At 42.7% G+C, this 16,212-nt stretch overlaps 2 protein-coding genes across 3 annotated transcripts; one reads left to right on the top strand and one right to left on the bottom strand.

Annotated features, from left to right (window-relative positions):
• The first annotated feature begins 5,433 nt into the window (after positions 1-5,433).
• LOC120974786 (GATA transcription factor 27-like) lies at positions 5,434-7,422 on the top strand. Its single transcript, XM_040401199.1, has 3 exons — positions 5,434-6,082; positions 6,334-6,609; positions 6,863-7,422. Exons 1-3 carry the CDS (start codon positions 6,040-6,042, stop codon positions 7,138-7,140), a joined length of 597 nt encoding a protein of 198 aa, XP_040257133.1. The 5' UTR covers positions 5,434-6,039; the 3' UTR covers positions 7,141-7,422.
• A 1,505-nt stretch (positions 7,423-8,927) lies between these two features.
• On the bottom strand, positions 8,928-14,315 carry LOC109760826 (putative disease resistance protein RGA1). 2 transcript variants are annotated; one of them, XM_073509421.1, is made up of 4 exons: positions 14,066-14,315; positions 12,799-13,235; positions 9,670-12,711; positions 8,928-9,368 (listed from the first exon to the last, which is right to left on the bottom strand). In XM_073509421.1, the coding sequence occupies exons 2-4, from the start codon at positions 13,202-13,204 to the stop codon at positions 9,364-9,366; spliced, it is 3,453 nt and encodes a 1,150-aa protein (XP_073365522.1). In that variant the 5' UTR covers positions 13,205-13,235; positions 14,066-14,315; the 3' UTR covers positions 8,928-9,363. The 2 variants fall into 2 exon arrangements, with proteins under 2 accessions (XP_073365522.1, XP_020175222.1); XM_020319633.3 differs by having other exon boundaries at positions 9,670-13,235.
• Positions 14,316-16,212: the final 1,897 nt, after the last annotated feature.

Below are 16,212 nucleotides of genomic sequence, written 5' to 3'. Positions count from 1 at the left end.
GCCAGTAAAAAGCCAACAATTACCGGTTTAATAGAAAAGTCAATTTTGCTTTTTGATAGTTTTAGAAAATTCTTATATTTTAAAAATCACAAAAAATGTTCATGAAATTTTAAGATGTTCCTGAACTATAATATTGTTGGAAAGATGGAAAACTGTTCACAAATTTAATAAAATTTAGGCATTCCAATTAAGTGTTCATGGATTTGAAAAATATACTCATGAGATTTAAAAACATATTCATTAGTTTGGAAAAGTGTTCATGTATTTGCAAAACTTTACATAGATTTTAAAAATATAGCAAATCTGAAATAAAAGTAAAGCAGAGAAAAACTGAATAGATATTTTTGAAAAACAAATATACATGAAGAAATATTTAAATAGTAAGTAAAATAACAGTATGTGCCAAAAATATATCTATTACAAATTTTTGAAACAAAAAAACAGATACCTTTCTTGAAAGGAAAATTAACCGAGTGAAGCATACATACCACATAGCCTGTAGGCGATATAAAAAAAGTATACCCGAGCTAGCATGCATACCACATAGCTTTGTATGGCGCGCCTATATGACGCATTCAGCCAGACCTCGTGAACCCTCTCCCTAAAACGGAGATCAAGATGGGCCAGCACAGGACCACGGGAGGCCTAGAACTTTTCTGTTTTTTTTTATGTTTTATGTTTTCTGTTTCTATGTTTTGCTTTTTCAAAAAAGTTAAATGTGTATAGAAAAAATATTGCCCATGTGTTAACAAAATGCTAATCATACATTCAAAAAGTATTGAACTTGCATTAATATATATTGTATATGGAAAAACAATGAAACCCGAGAGAAAACAAAGAAACCCGATGAGAAAACAAGAAATAAAACTGAAGAAAAACAAAGAAAACATAAAGAAAAGAAAATAACAGTGAAACCGAGAACTAAATAAATAAAACCTAAAAATCAACAAAGAAGGAAAGAAAAGAAAGAAACAATGAAAATAGAGAGAAACAGAGAATACCCGATGAAAAATGGAGGAAAAATAAAAACAAAAAAGACCCGGAAATCCCAGTGAAAAACAAGCTCCTTTTGACTAAAGTAGGCCGCGCCCAGCTAGCTTAGCACGGAACGGATGCGAGCCGAGTGGATACCAGCGTTCTCGATTAGCCTCGAGACCAGGGATCAATCCTTGAGTGCCCCCTTTTTTTTTTTACGTCTACACACGCTAAATGTACCGACTCGATACAGTTGCTGCTCCACGCGAGACATCCTACCATCTCGCTTAATGTGAGATAAAGTCGCCGCATGTTTTGTGGGGCTGGCATAATATGGGCGCGTTTGGTTGCTCGCATACATCCTAATCGAGCCCGCGCGAAAAGAAAATGCTATGTTTGGTTTTCTCCATTTAATGTTTGGGCTGCATAGTACATAACTTAATGCACCTCCCAGCCAGGCCAGCTAGGAACGGCCACATTGGTAGTTTCTAGCAATCTAGGCTCGGGCGATGCGGGAGAGCGCGCGTGGATGGGTCCAGAAATGCAACCTGGTTTGGTCTGAGGCCTGAGGTTGCACGTGGTCAAATCGTTTAACTCATAATCTCGTCTACTTATTAGTTTATTATTATCTACACAACGGTGCTTTGTTGTGAGGTAAGGTCTACACGAAAAAGAAGTGCATCGATGTTACGGTTCAGGCTATCAGTTCGTAGTTTCGCCCATTTTAAATATTCAATTTTTGTATTCATGTTTGGCTCGTGCATGTTTGACGATTTGAAATTTACTTTGTGACCAGTAGCTTTATCTCACAGTTCCATCGCCAGATGACATTCATAGAAAATTTGGCAAAAATATAACTCGTGGCTTCAAAATGTTATTTTCATACGCATTTTGGAGCATCAATTTTGTTTTTTTTGCAACGTCTTCCACGGACATCGTTTCTGGATGAAAATTTGCAACCTATTAAAACATTTTCGAATGTTTCACACAAAAAAAGATTTTTGAACTTCTTTTATATTTTACAGTTCACCCGAGCTCACATGAGCTCGGGATTAGAACATCACTTTCGGTAAAAATCCAACAACTACCGGTCTAATAAAAAGCTTTTATTTATTTATTTTATAGATTTACGTAATTATTTTATTTTAAAATGTTTTTAAAAATAACAAATTCGTGAAATTTTAAAATATTTGTGAACTCCAAAAAATGTTGACAATTTATGAAAAAACGTCGATGAGTTTTTACAAAAATCACACATTGTAAAAAATATTCATGACTATGAAACATATTCACACATTTGTCATAAGTTCACGTATGTTTAAAAAATAAAAAATGTAAAAGTTGTTACTGGATTTGATATAATATTCATGAATTTAAAACAATGTTGATGAATTTGAGAAATGTACATTGATTGAAAATAGATAGTGAATTACAATATGGTCATTTAAAAAATGAATGTAAAAAATGAAAGGAAAACCCCAAAATAGGATATTTAGCAATATTTTTATTGGATGGTGAATTATTTTGAAAAAAGTAAATAATAATATTTTCCAAATAAATATATGTTGTAACATTTAGAATAAATAAAAGGGACAAAAAAGAACAAAGTTAATCGCACTTACTACCCATGGCCCAGTAGGGCTTAGCTCAGCCGCTCGGACGATCTGGTGCTTCCATCTGGCTCAGCAGCCAGGTAAAAGCTGATAACTACCGGTTTAATAAAAAAAATTAGAGGCTTTTAATCCGGTGCTACGCATCAGCTCTCTTTGTACTGAGTCATCCTATTCTCAGCGGCCTCCTGCTATTGCTCCATGTGGCGTTTGAAGTCAACTTTTTCTTTTACTTATGTTGTGTTTATAGCGTACCTACGTAAATTTCCTTCCGCTCTTAGTTCTATGTGGCGTTTCAAGTCGCTTCGTATTAATTGATGATGCGTTCAAAATGTACATGTTTGAACTTCCCCGCGTCTCTTAGACGCCACACATTTCTCTTGCATTTTCCGTGAGTATCACAACATTATATTCAATGAATGTCTAGTTTAAAATGGTAGCTAGTTGTGATACATGCAAAGTTTTATATTGGAAGGGGAGGGGGGGGGGGGGGGGGGGGGGAGACCTAATTCATTGGCGAGTTGCTCTACAAACTATGTGAAATTACTATATTCTAAACATATAGTATGCCTTGTATCATTTAAAAAATGTATGTTCTTTTCTCGAGTGCATGCCTTTCATCATCAACAAAAAAAATGCTTTAGACATGTGCCGCTAACATGATCTTTCTTGCCCCCCCCCCCCTTCTCAAGTGGGCAGAATGACAGGAAAATAACCTTTCAATGGATTTAGAATTGGAAGGCTTTGAATTTAAGCAAATTAACTTGAATATGTATATGTATAATGGCGAGATTAATTAAATACTCCATTAGTAACACATAACAAAAAGAAATCACCCGTATGCTGAAATTGAAAAGATGCTTATGTCTGCCTCCTCCCTAGCGAGCTTGTTGCACGGATCTATGGACGATGCCTGTCATTACCCAACAATGCACCAATATCACATCTTCTATAATTGCACTCCAATTTAGAATCATCTGAATCCTCTCATCGACATTTGTCTTCACACAGTCTGCACGCCTCTCCTTGGGCAGCCACATCCGGCGCTTTGTCCCTTGGCACTCTCATCGGTCGTAGCTTGTCGGCCACCTCCGTCTCTGTTAGCGGACTCGAAGGTTCCATGGTTGTCCCCCATATAAAAAATGAGGATTAGCCGAACTCTGAGCTTCCTGCTCCTCCCGCCATGCCCGAGATAGGGGCTGATACCGGAGAAGGGGAACCACTAAGAGTGCGTGGTAGAATGCTGGTAAAGGGAGCGGTGTGGTCTCAGATAATGCCACGTCGCGGAGGGTGGTAGGTGGAGGCGGGGGAGAGGTGAGTCACGAGAGTACTCAGTAAGTAACTCCGCTCCACTAGCTCCTTTTTTCGGGTAAATTGTGCCACACCACATAGGCTCGACTGTGATAACGTCATCATAACTGTTTAAATTTTACAGCGCTCTTAGTTCTCTGTGGTGTTTCAAGTCACTTTGTATTAATTGATGACGTGTTTTTAACTTTTGCACGCCTCTTAGAGGCCATACGTCTACGGTCGCCGCTTTATACCTTGGCGCTCTCATCTGTAGTAGCTTGTCGGTGACCTCCCTCACCGTCAATGACCTCAGAGAGGCTCCATAGTTGACCAAGATTGAAATTGAGGATTGGCCAAACTCTGAGCTCCACCCCCCCCCCCCCCCCCCCCGCCGCCCGAGATAGGGGCCGATGATAGGGAAGGAGAACCACTAAGAGCGGGGTAGAATGCCGGGAAAGGGAGCGGTGTGGGTCACGGCGTGGAGGGTGGTAGGTGGACGCGGGGGATAGGCGAGTCACGTGAGTACTCCGCTCCTCTATCTCCTTTTTAGGTAAATCTTGATACACCAGATAAGCTCGATTGTGGTAACGTCATAATACTTGTTTAAATTTTCGCGCACCCTTAGTTCTCTATGATGTTTCAAGTCGCTTTGTATTAATTCATGATGTGTTTTGAAATGTACATGTTTAAACTTACCCGCACTTCTTAGAGGCCACACGTCTACAGCCTCCGCCTTATACTTTGTCGCTCTCATCCATTGTAGCTCGTCGGTGATCTCCCTCACCGTCAGCAGCCTTGGAGGCTCCATGGCTGCCATCTCCCCCCTCCCAGATCAAAATTGACGATTAGCCGAACTCCAAGCTTCCCGTCCCTCCCGCCGTGCCTGAGATAGGGGGCGATAACGGGGAAGGAGAACCGCTAAGAGCACGGGGTAGAATGTCGGGGAAGGGAGCGATGTGGTCTTCTGTGAGGTTACATTTTGGAGGGTCATAGGTGGAGGCGGGTCGCCAGATGCTCATGTGAGTAACTCCACTCCGCGAGCTCCTTTTTATTGTAAAGCGTCTCACGCCATATAAGCTCGCTTGCGATAACGTCATCATACCTATTAAAATTTTCCCGTGCTATTAGTTCTCTACTATGTTTCACGTCGTATTGTATTAATTGATGACGTGTTTAAAATGTACATGTTTAAACTTTCCCGCGCTTTTTAGTGGCCACACATCCACAACCGCTGCTTTATACCTTGACGCTCTCATCTGTTGTAGCTTGTCGGAGACCTGCCTCTCCATTAGTGGCCTCCGAGGCTTCATAGCTGTCCCCCATATTTGAAATCAAGGATTAGCCAAGCCCGGAGCTCCCCGTCCTGCCCGTCGCTCCTGAGATAGGGGCCGATAACGAGAAAGGGGAACCAATGGTAAGAGCGGTGTGGTCTCCCGTGAGATTACGTCGTGGAGGGTGGCAGGTGGAGGCGTGGGAGAGCTCATGTGAGTAACTCCGGTTCGCCGACTCCTTTTTTTTCAGGGTAAATCATGCCACGTCACATAGGCTCGATTGTGATAACGTGATCATACCTGTTTTAAATTTCCCGCGCTCTTAGTTCTCTTTGGCGTTTCAAGCTAACTCGCTTTTGTATTAATTGATGATGCGTTTAAAATGTATAGGTCTAAACTTTCCCGCGCTTCTTAGAGGCCACACGCTTGTAGCTGCCGCTTTATCCCTTGTCGCCCTGATCTGTCGTAGCTCATCGGCGACCTCCCTCTCCGGCGGCGGCCTCCGAGGCTCCATGGCTGTCCCCCAAATTGAAATCGAAATCGAAACATGCTCTGAAGTCAAAGAATACCATGTATAATGGTGACAAAAAATTGAATTTAATGATAGTGGCAGATAATTAGTCTCTCCTTATCCTCTTCTCCTACTTTATTAATGTTGCCCAATTTCTCATTGCTTCTATTATCTGTCTTATAATTAGTGAGAAAAACGGCAACTTGTGTTTTGTAAATCTCACATCTTCTCCTTCCTCCTCTGTCTCTCTCTCTCTCTCTCTCTCTCTCTCTCTCTCTCTCTCTACACCGACCGGAGAGAAACAGAAGAGCAGAGCGAGTAGAAAGACAGGCAGACCAACACCGGCCGAGTAGAAAGACCGGTGGACAAGAGAGGGGACGGCATGGTGAAAAAGGAGGGTCCCTGCTGCCATTGCCGAGTCATAAGTAAGCATCTGCATCTTCTTCTTCTTCTTGAACAAACAAATCTCTTCTTCGAGTTTCGAATTTGTTTCCCCTTTTGTTTTTCTCTGCATCTGGTTTCCAAGGAAGCGGATGAAACCCCTGGCCCTCGCCCTGCATCTGGGTTCCAAATCAAATCCGCGTCACTCAAACTCATCATCAATTAACAGATTCAATCTTGGCTCTCTGTTTTGTACTCTACTTCTTGTTGCTCATGCCGACTGCTGCTGATACAGGCAACCTTCTCTGGCGAAACGGGCCACCCGAGAAGCCAGTGCTCTGCAATGCGTGTGGGACAAGATGGAGGAAAAAGGGTACACTGGAGAAGGACACACCAACGCGGCGTCGTCCCCAAGATGCTGAAGCGGAGAGGAAACAACCCAAGAAAAAGCCCGTCGTCCGCAGAATAGTGAAGAAACAACCATCTTCTGATCACAACTTGGGCAAGACAGGGGATGCTGCTCACACTTTTAGCAATCCATCTGGTTTTGGATCAGCGCTATCCTATTCAGGTTCTTTTCTGTAAACATTCTTTTTTTTTTCTGTATATAAACATGTTTAGGTAGTTTTGTACTACTACCCTTGTTGTCAGGAGCCACTTTTAAGCTTCATTACAGTGTTATTATTATCACTTGATATATAGTACGCATTCCTTCGCTGAACTGATATAACTATTATCAGTTTATCACATCATAAACATCAATTTGTATTACAACTGCTGTTAGGTATGTTGATGGTGCACTTTCTTGTATCATTACAATTCAGGTTCAGCGCAATCACATGCCCGGGAGTCACTGCTACCATCAAGAAAAAAGACTTGTGTCGATCGTCGTCGTAAGCCGTCATCGCTGGAAACGCTTGTAGAGGATCTCAACTCCATAATGCACGAAGAACAGTTACGTTCTGGTTCAGGGGTTCGTACCATTCCAGGATCCTCAGAGGAAGACCTGCTGATTTATCATAGCGAAACTGCAGCTGGATCCTTTGAGATCGGTTACGGAAGCATGCTGCTTACACATCCATCCAAGCATGCTTCTTACTGATTTATCAGAGTTTTAGTTTTGGAACTGTACAAGTTCAGAGTTTTGGCTGGTTCAGCTTCTCCCTTTTTATCTTGTGGTTGGGTGAATGTACACTAGTCAATTTGTTTCTGAGTTTTACCTGGCACCAATCAGTCAAGTAGTAGTTGTTTTGCATAAAGAAAATCTTTCTTTGTGGTGTTAGTTGTTTGCATCTTGTACAGTACCCATGTAGACCATTCGTCGTTTTTCTGAGTCAGATCAGTTAATTTATGAGTCAAATCATATAGAGATACTTGTTTTTCCTTTTTTTGAAATGTTATAGAGACACCAGTTGGCGATCAGTTAACGCTATATATAGACTTATTTTTGTCAGGGTTGAAATATAAGAATTCCTGACAGGGAGAGAAAATGCACCAAGTTTATGTAGCAGTTGCCAAACAAAAAATTATTACCTCCTTCCCATATTAACTGTCGTTCAAATGGATGCATCTGGCACTAAAATACGTCCAGATACATCGGGTTCAGCGACAGTTAACATGGCATGGAGGGAGTATGTAGTATTCCCTCCGTTCCTAAATATAAGTCCTTGTAGACATTCCATTATAAACCACATACCAATGTATATAGATGCATTTTAAGTGTAGATTCATTCATTTTGCTTTGTATGTAGTCCATCTAGTGGTATCTCTACAAAGACTTACTCCCTCCGTTCCCAAATATAAGCTTTTCTAGAGATTCCAATAAGTGACTACATACGAAGCAAAATAAGTGAATCATGTCTACATACATCCGTATGTTGTAGTCCATTTAAAATGTCTAAAAAGACTTATATATTTAGGAACGGAGGGAGTAGTTGCCAAACAACTTGCCATGCATGACAAACCTGAAACCATCTGCCTGCTTGCTCATTGTTATGACTAGCTAAGATCATTTAATTTAATTTTAATTTCCTCGGGTATGCGCCAACGTATGTGCACCAATTTGTATTAGGACAAATCGTCGAGAGAAAGGAGAAAGGAGAAACCAGCAAATGAAAAAAGCACAAGCAGAATCCACAGCAAATAAAGGTAAGCGCAGAAGTAGGGGGAAACCTTTGGCGGAACCATACCATATTCCAAATCCTACTCCTAATAGTTAATCATGCATGTCTAATCTCTTGTCGTTTCAACAAGTTTACTCCGATTGTGCAAATTGCAAACTGATACTCCCTCCGTTCGGAATTGCTTGTCTCGGATATGGATGTAGGGAGTAGTTAGCAGCAGAAATATGGATTGCATGCAGTGGGAGGAATTATTGATGAATCTTTTTCAGCACAACCACAGCTGCCCGAGCGCCGTACTACAGGGCAGAGCATGTCCTAGAGCTCGTTCATGGTGATCTGTGCGGGCCCATAACACCGGCGACCCCCTCTGGCCGCCGTTATTTCTTGCTCCTGGTCGAGGACCTCTCCAGGTTCATTCATGTGCCTAGTTGACACTGCTGAGCAGCAAGGGTGAGGCGCCAGACGCTTCCAGGAGCGCGTCGAGGTGGAGACCAGGTGCAAGCTGCGCGCTCTCCACACCGACCGCCGCGGCGAATTCACGTCTGCACGTCCGTCAAGTACTGTAGTGCACCGACCACGGCTTCACCTCAGCAGAACGGGATGGTCGAGCCCCTCAATCAGGCGGTGGTGGCCATGGCACGAAGCATGAGGAAGGCGAGGACGATGCCCCGCAAACCAAATCCCTTTCCTTACTTGTGAAACCCCAAACAGTGTCCCACAAAAATAGTCTCATCAACAAAGTCATCGCAAGCACCACATCAGCAGCAGCACAAATAACACTGTACGTATTAGTGAGCTCTGCTGCACACTGACTGCAATTCCTTTTGTTCAAAATAATCCTAATGCACTCTCAAATGCATGTACAACCCTGCATCTGAAAGCACAGGCTTCCCCCAGACATTAGGCCTAAAAAACAACACTTTGTGGCAGTTTGGGATAATCATCAGAGGCCCCTGCAATGCAAGCACCAAACTAACAACACAAAGCACAAAGAGCTAAGTAAGAATCAGAGAGAAGAAAAAGGAGCAACTTGCATTAACCACAGAGCTAACAACAGAAAAATACACAAAAAAACGTCTTGTTGTCCTGGGTCTCCTGACTTCCAAGTAAGTAGTGCTGCACCAAGTCTCGCCATCCCATGAGTCTTTCAACTTCCAAGCAATGCAGCCATGGGTTCGAGCTCGCTTGTCATTTAGTAGTACTCATCCTTCAAGAAAAACAATACATGGTCAGTAAAGCAAATTTGGGGGGAAAAAATATAATGTTCGACTAAACCCACCCAGCACAGCAGCACTCTTACATCTAGCAAGTTTTCTCAAAATGTCACTTATGTTGAATTGGAACTAACAAGCAGAAACAAGACATACAATACACGAAAGGTGTCATCAACAAGCAAGTCCAGCATGATTTAAGTTGGATTTTTACTGCATAATACATACGTTTTTTTCCCCAGTAATATCATGAATTTGTAACAAATGCGGAGTAAAAGCTGAGCGGGCAACACGTACCTTTGCTGCACCTTCTCAGGATCCCTGATACTCCCTTTAAATTTGGACACCCACATATCCACACTGACTTTATTTTCTCAACTGCCTTTGCTCCACCGATTGAAACTAGGTCTGGACAATCCCGAATCTCCAACAACTCAAGTGATGTAAGATCACAGCGCCAAATGTCGCCTGGAATGCATCTTATACCCTGGCATCCCTTCATCGTCAGTGAGACGAGGGACATTAGATTATTAAAGCAGTTGGGAACAGATGAAAACATATCCCCACAATAATGTAAGCTGAGCCTTTGCAGAGACGATGGCAACACCAATCCCCTTTGCCAGTTGAGACTTCTGCAGTTGTCAATCCGCAGATCTTTCAGATAAGAAAAACTACCAAACCTTTCACCTGGCAGGGACAGTAACTCCCCACAAAAACAGATTGCAATTTCCTCAATAGCAGGTAGATATTCTTGTGTTAGGAGGTCATCAAGGGTTGACAATTTATCACAATGTGAAATACTTAGGACACTAAGGGATGAGAATGCTCTAATGCTGCCAGTGCCCGTACAAAGGGAAAGGTTAGTGGAGCCTCCAATAGATGTAAGAGAGCGGCACAGAATGTGCAACTCCCGTAGAGCTGGAAGACTCCACATCTGTAGTTGGATGGACATGACAAACTCACTTGATAGATGAAAGTAGGTGAGGGAGCAGCACTCAATGCTGTAAAAGAGAGCAGAATCAGACAGTCTGAGCTTCTTAAGGGATGGCGATACCAATCTTCGGGAGCGGATTTTTGGACAAGAGACCATGTTCAGTTCTTCAAGAAAATGAAAATCCCCAAACATTTCTGTTGGTATTGATTCTAACCTCTTGCAACCTCCAATTGCTATTTTCTTCATGGCTGGTACATATTTTGGAAGCAGAAAATGTTCGAGAGTTGATAAATTTCGGCACCCATAAATGGCTAGATCTGTCAGGGATAGGAACATACCAACACTATCATTATTGTTGTGAACTAGCACTGCAGGTATCAGATTTAAGCCTATAATCTGTGAGATCATGCACAATGATATGCTCTTGAGTCCAGCACAGTCTCTAAAAGTAAGTGATTCTAAGATGGGTATGTTTTGCGGCCGAAACCAGCTTGGGAGCGAGACACCAGCATAATTCTGGAGGAACAGAGACTTGAGACTGATAGGAGGTTGCAGAGATTGAAGCACTTCTATCTCATTGTCCTGGATGATTTGAGACTGATGAAGCATGTCTATCTCATTGTCCTGCATGTACTGAGACTCGGGATAGCCTAAAAACCGGGGCGAAATTGGTAACCCATCTGATTCGAATATCAGTTTCAACTCGTCAAGGTCTTTCTTATTCTTCAGTTTTGATTCTACTGCATCATCCTTAGTTAGCATGCCAACATGAGTGATCTCCAAGCCATGAAATTGGTTCAGATTCTTCATTAACCTAACTATTCTTTGTCCCTGCCCATCTGCTGCATTAACACGCATGCGGCACCCAGGATAATATGGTAATCCATCCGATTCAAATTTCTGTAAGTTGATCAACTTACCAAAGTCACTAGGCAGACTTTCTAGCTTGCATTTCTTGGCATAAAAAATCTGCAGATTATATAGCCAACGGAAAGTTGAAGGAATCCTCTTCAAAGCACAAGCTCTGGAGATTTCAAGGTACCGAAGATGCTTCAAGTTGCCAATACTACCTGGTAACTCATCTGTGGAGGCACAAGAAATCACACGCATACGCAAAAGTTTAGTACACCAGTGGCCCATTACAAAACCTGCTTCTTTCCCTAAACTCTTCTCGCAAATTAGGGTACGCAGCTTTGTGTACCTGCACAGTCTCAACAAGTTGGAACCATCAAAGTCACTGCTAGGGAGTACGTACAGATGACGAACATCCTGGGGAACTTTATCAAAGCAACTGTCATTTCTTAAGATGAAGCAGTCGTGCTCTGAAACTTTTTGTGCCAGGTCATGCAATAGGTCAGGGATTACGTATCCACCACGAACCATTTGAAAGAAGGACCGTGTTACAAGGTCTTCAAAATACTGACAGCCAATATCTTGAGATTCCACAAAGCCTTCCGCTACCCAAACTTCAGCTAAGTGTGCCTTCTGGAATTTGCAATCTTTGGGGTACACAGAACAGAATGCGAAGCATCGCTTCAAATAGAATGGTAAATGCATGTAGCTCAACTGAAGGGCCGGAAAAATGTCAGCCTCCTCTTGTCTCAACTCCCACAGTTCACTCTCAAGTATAGAATTCCAATGGGATGCTTGAAGGTCCGTGCTCAACATGCGTCCCATAGTTTTGGCGGCCAAAGGAGAACCCTTCAATTTAGGAAGTATACTTCTACCGATGCGCTCTAACTCAGGATCAATCTCAGACCTCCCATCTCCAAACACGCACAATTTGAAAAAATTCCAAAAGACATCACCTTTTAGACCATCTAAGATAATGGGCTCCATTGTCCGCACCCCCTCAGTAACCTCTGAACATCTAGTAGTGACCAAAATCATGCTTCCCCCTCGGACATTCCTAAAAGGTGCACAAAACCTCTTCCAACACTGCCCGTTTTCCTTCAAGGCATCATCCCGCATATCATCAAGGAATACCAATAACCTTTTATTGCTCACATGCTTAGAAAGGTCCTGAAGAGAATCCAAATCATCAGTTGTTGTCTCCTCCCCAGTACAGAGTTGTATGGCCTTTTTAGTTAACCTCTTCACATCAAAGCCATCTGAGACATGAATCCAAATGATCCGAGGCTTCCCCGTTTGATTGAACCATATACGTCGGGCCAAAGTAGTCTTTCCAACACCACCAGTTCCTTGTATTACCAAAACAGGAAGGCTCGATATTCTTCTTAATCCGTTACTGAATTGGTTGTTTGCTGATGCGCTTGTTGATGCATTGCCCAAACTCGTTGCTCTCTTGCATTTTGAATTTGTGGAAAATCCCATCACCTGCGCTAGCTCCTTGTAATAACAAAAAAATAGGCCTTCATATGGCAAAGAGCCGGTCTTCGGCTTGACTAATCTGTCAACGTGTTGTGTAGCTTCAGCAAGCCCCACGATCTCCAGCTGACTCGAAAGATTACTCAGCCTTGATTGGGCATGACTCAGCTTGCCGAAGCTGCTGCCTTGGAGGACATCATCAATGAACTCAAAGAGAGGAGGAGGAGATTGGGTTGCATTGCCCTCAACTTGCGCCTTCACCTCATACCATTTGGCCTCATCAAGAAGGTCCTCAACCTCATAGACTAGATCCTTGAGTAGTGGAAGGAGCTTTTCCACACGGGTGTCATGGCTTCTCCGCTCTGCTCGGTCAATGAGGTCATATATTGCAGGAAGAGCATCCCTGAGACATTGTAGGCCACCCTGTAAGCGCAACACATGCTCCTGGAGACTTTCCTGCTGTGAGCCACTCAAGGCGGAGTGCAGAGATGGAATGGCAGATCTGGTCCACTGGAACAAGTTGACACAATCATCGACAGCACTAATTATCCCAGTGGCAGATAGGCTCATGGTGACTGGATGTTTGACATGTGTTGTCGTCCTGCGAGCAAGCAAATTAGCAGTGGACGCAAATTAGCATTATATATATAGACGCAGCCAGCTAGCAATAATTATGTTATGGAAGTAGATTTTGCAGTCTATGTATACAACAAGTCATTAATTGAGCAAACTGTTTTCTGTATTTGCCCAGCAGATATGTTGTTTCCATGGCAGATATGTTGCCGTGGAACCGGATACATCGATCGGCTGCAAAGGAATGGGCATCAGGTGCAAAGAAAGCTGTGAATTCATTCCAATGTGTCTCTGCAATTACTAACAGAGATATGTGTTTTTATTCGAGTACCAAACGAAGCTGTGTATGAAATTGAAGTAACTTTTGGGGAAACGGTAACATCCACATCCACATCCACATCCAATCATCCCTGGTTGATGTGAGTGTGAGGTAATCCATACACGTTTTTCTGGTATTATTATTATTTGTGTAGTTTTTCCCTTGTGCTATACAGTTAAATTAATTACTGTAGTAGGTAAAACTGCTGCTTCTTTGGTCCATTCTTCAGGTAAGCATCTAGATAAGATAAAAATAAAATAAAGAAGTAATAGTGGGTTGGAACTTGGATTTCAATCCAAAGCGCAAACACCGGTCGCCATCTTTCTTTCTTTCTTTCTTTTATATGGAGCGGGGGTAAAAATGGTAAACTAATCGAGAGCTTTGTTTAAAGGCTGTAGAGTCTAGAGAATCTAAAGTAAAGTAAAAATTGTGTCTTGCAAGCGGAAAACCAAGGACGCGGATGCGGTGAAAGAAAGAAAGAAATCAATCAATCCAGGCAAAGGGTGGGTGGAAGGAGGAAGGGAGGGAGGGGCGCTCACCCTGCCCTAGATCTCCAGTACGCGTCTTGCCGCCGGCGAGCGCCGTCAGGTCAGGTCAGGTCAGACGCGCAGCCCTGGCCTGGCGGGAGGAGAGAGACGGCCGGTACGTGTGTTGCCGCGGCCGCCGACGAGCGCCGTCAGGGCGGGAGGATCTGTGGATGTGGATGTGGATGTGGATAGGATGGGAGGGGGAGGGGGAGTGAAGTGAAGCTTATTCGTGGGGAAGGAGTGACGTCCACCATGGTCGTGGGAGGGGGAGGTGTGCATTTTTTCTTTTCTTTCCTTAGATGTTCTTTTAGATTGTCATTTTTATATTAATATTTATCATTGAGAGAAGGCATTTTTATTATTAAGAGATGACATTTTTCTTATAAAAGATTGCATTTTTTGTTATTAAGAGATGGCATTTTGTTTTTATGACAATTTTGTTTTATTTAGAGATAGCATTTTTTTCTTTAATTTGTGTTCACATGGCAACTCAAATTGTAGGACCACACAAGTTTAAATATATGTTTTAACATCCATGGTTAATTTCTGATATCAGGGGACGAACATTTTCATAGATTCAGAGCATGAATTTTTTCAAAAAGTTTAGGTTTTCTATGTGTTTTCTATAAGAAAATGGTTTTTTTTGGGTTGATGGCTTTTTTAATATGAAAAATCTAACCGCCCTTTTTGGCTCAGTGAGGGCTGCCACCCAGCGGACAATCGAAACAATCATTGGAAGCTGCCCTTCCCCCAGCGAATGAATCCTTCGATGTGTGTGTGTGTGGGGGGGGGGGGGGGGTTGCTTCGGGAGCAACTAGTTGACGAGCGCTCCTTCGGGAGCCTCCCAACGATCACTTGGGGGTGGGATGAGAGTGCGCCACTTGACGCGCTCTTAGCCGACGCCACGTGTCGCGCTCTAGGCGCTCTCTCTGGATTTGATTTTTATCCTTTTCACACGCGTTTTTGGCTTTTCAAACGGTTTTTTCGGTTTTATACGACTTTTTGGTTTTTCACTTGTCTTCCTTAGCTTTTGGACAAAAAAATTGTGCAAAAACAAAAAAAAATTCTTTCGGAAGAGGCACAGTTGTGCTTTCGCGAGAAGCACGGCCGTGCCTCTTCGAAAAGGAAAAAACGCGTTTTCTATTTTTTCTTCCGCCAGAGGCACAGTTTTGCTTCCGTGAGAAGCACGGCCATGCCTATCAGGAACGGTAAAAAATGCGTTTTCTGTTTTTTTCTTTCGCAAGAGGCACGGTTGTGCTTTCGCGAGAGGCACGGCCGTGCTTCTCAGAAACTAAAAAAAAAAATCATTTTTTTCTTCCGCGAGAGGCACGGTTTTGCTTCCGCTTGAGACACGGTTGTGCTTTCGCGAGAGGCACGGCCGCGCCTCTCGGAAACAAAAAAACACATTTTCTGTTTTTTTCTCCCACGAGATGCATGGTTTTGCTTACACGAGAGATACGGTTGTGCTTTCGCGGGAGGCACGACCATGCCTCTCAGAAACAAAAAAGACCATGTTTTCTGTTTTTTTTCTTTCCGTGGGAGGCATGATTTTGCTTCTATGAGAGGCACGATCGTGCTTTCGCGAGAGGCACGGTCGTGCCTCTTTCGGAAAGGGGAAAAAACGTGCTCCTGGTTTGGTTTTCCCGTCTGATTTTTTTCGTGAAAAAAAATGTTCATCAAAACCTATCAACATGGAATCTAGTATTGAAGATCTCGACGCGAGGAATCCAATGGTGAAAACAGTTCAAGATTTGGACGTACGGTTTAAGAGGTAAAACATTTTGAATAAAGTGATGTACGGAAAAATAGAAAACTCTCAGTTTGCGATAAGTGACACGCATGCAGTGCGCGCCATTTGTCCCAACCTGAGAAGGTGAAAGTGATCTTTGAAAGAAGTACTCCATAATTAGTGATTTCGGGGTGTTCCCGAGCGCATGGCCAGATATTAGGTGTCCATCAACATATAAAAAAACATACCTTTCCCGAGTGAGCCTCATAAACTTTTTCACGAGGTTTGAGCTCAGTTTGAGTGTTCAAACAATTCAAAAGTTGTTTGAATTGAATGAAAGCAAAAAATTTAGGCTAATAAATACAGAAATAATAAAAAGAAAAGAGGAAAACAGCAGCCCTTGCTTGTTGGGCCAAGCCCACCCACTAGC

This window comes from Aegilops tauschii, chromosome 2 (genome assembly GCF_002575655.3).
Source record: "Aegilops tauschii subsp. strangulata cultivar AL8/78 chromosome 2, Aet v6.0, whole genome shotgun sequence".
Classification (NCBI taxonomy): domain Eukaryota; kingdom Viridiplantae; phylum Streptophyta; class Magnoliopsida; order Poales; family Poaceae; genus Aegilops; species Aegilops tauschii.
The sequence above is the reverse complement of the archived record's forward strand: the minus strand, read 5'-3'. Positions and strand labels throughout refer to the sequence as shown.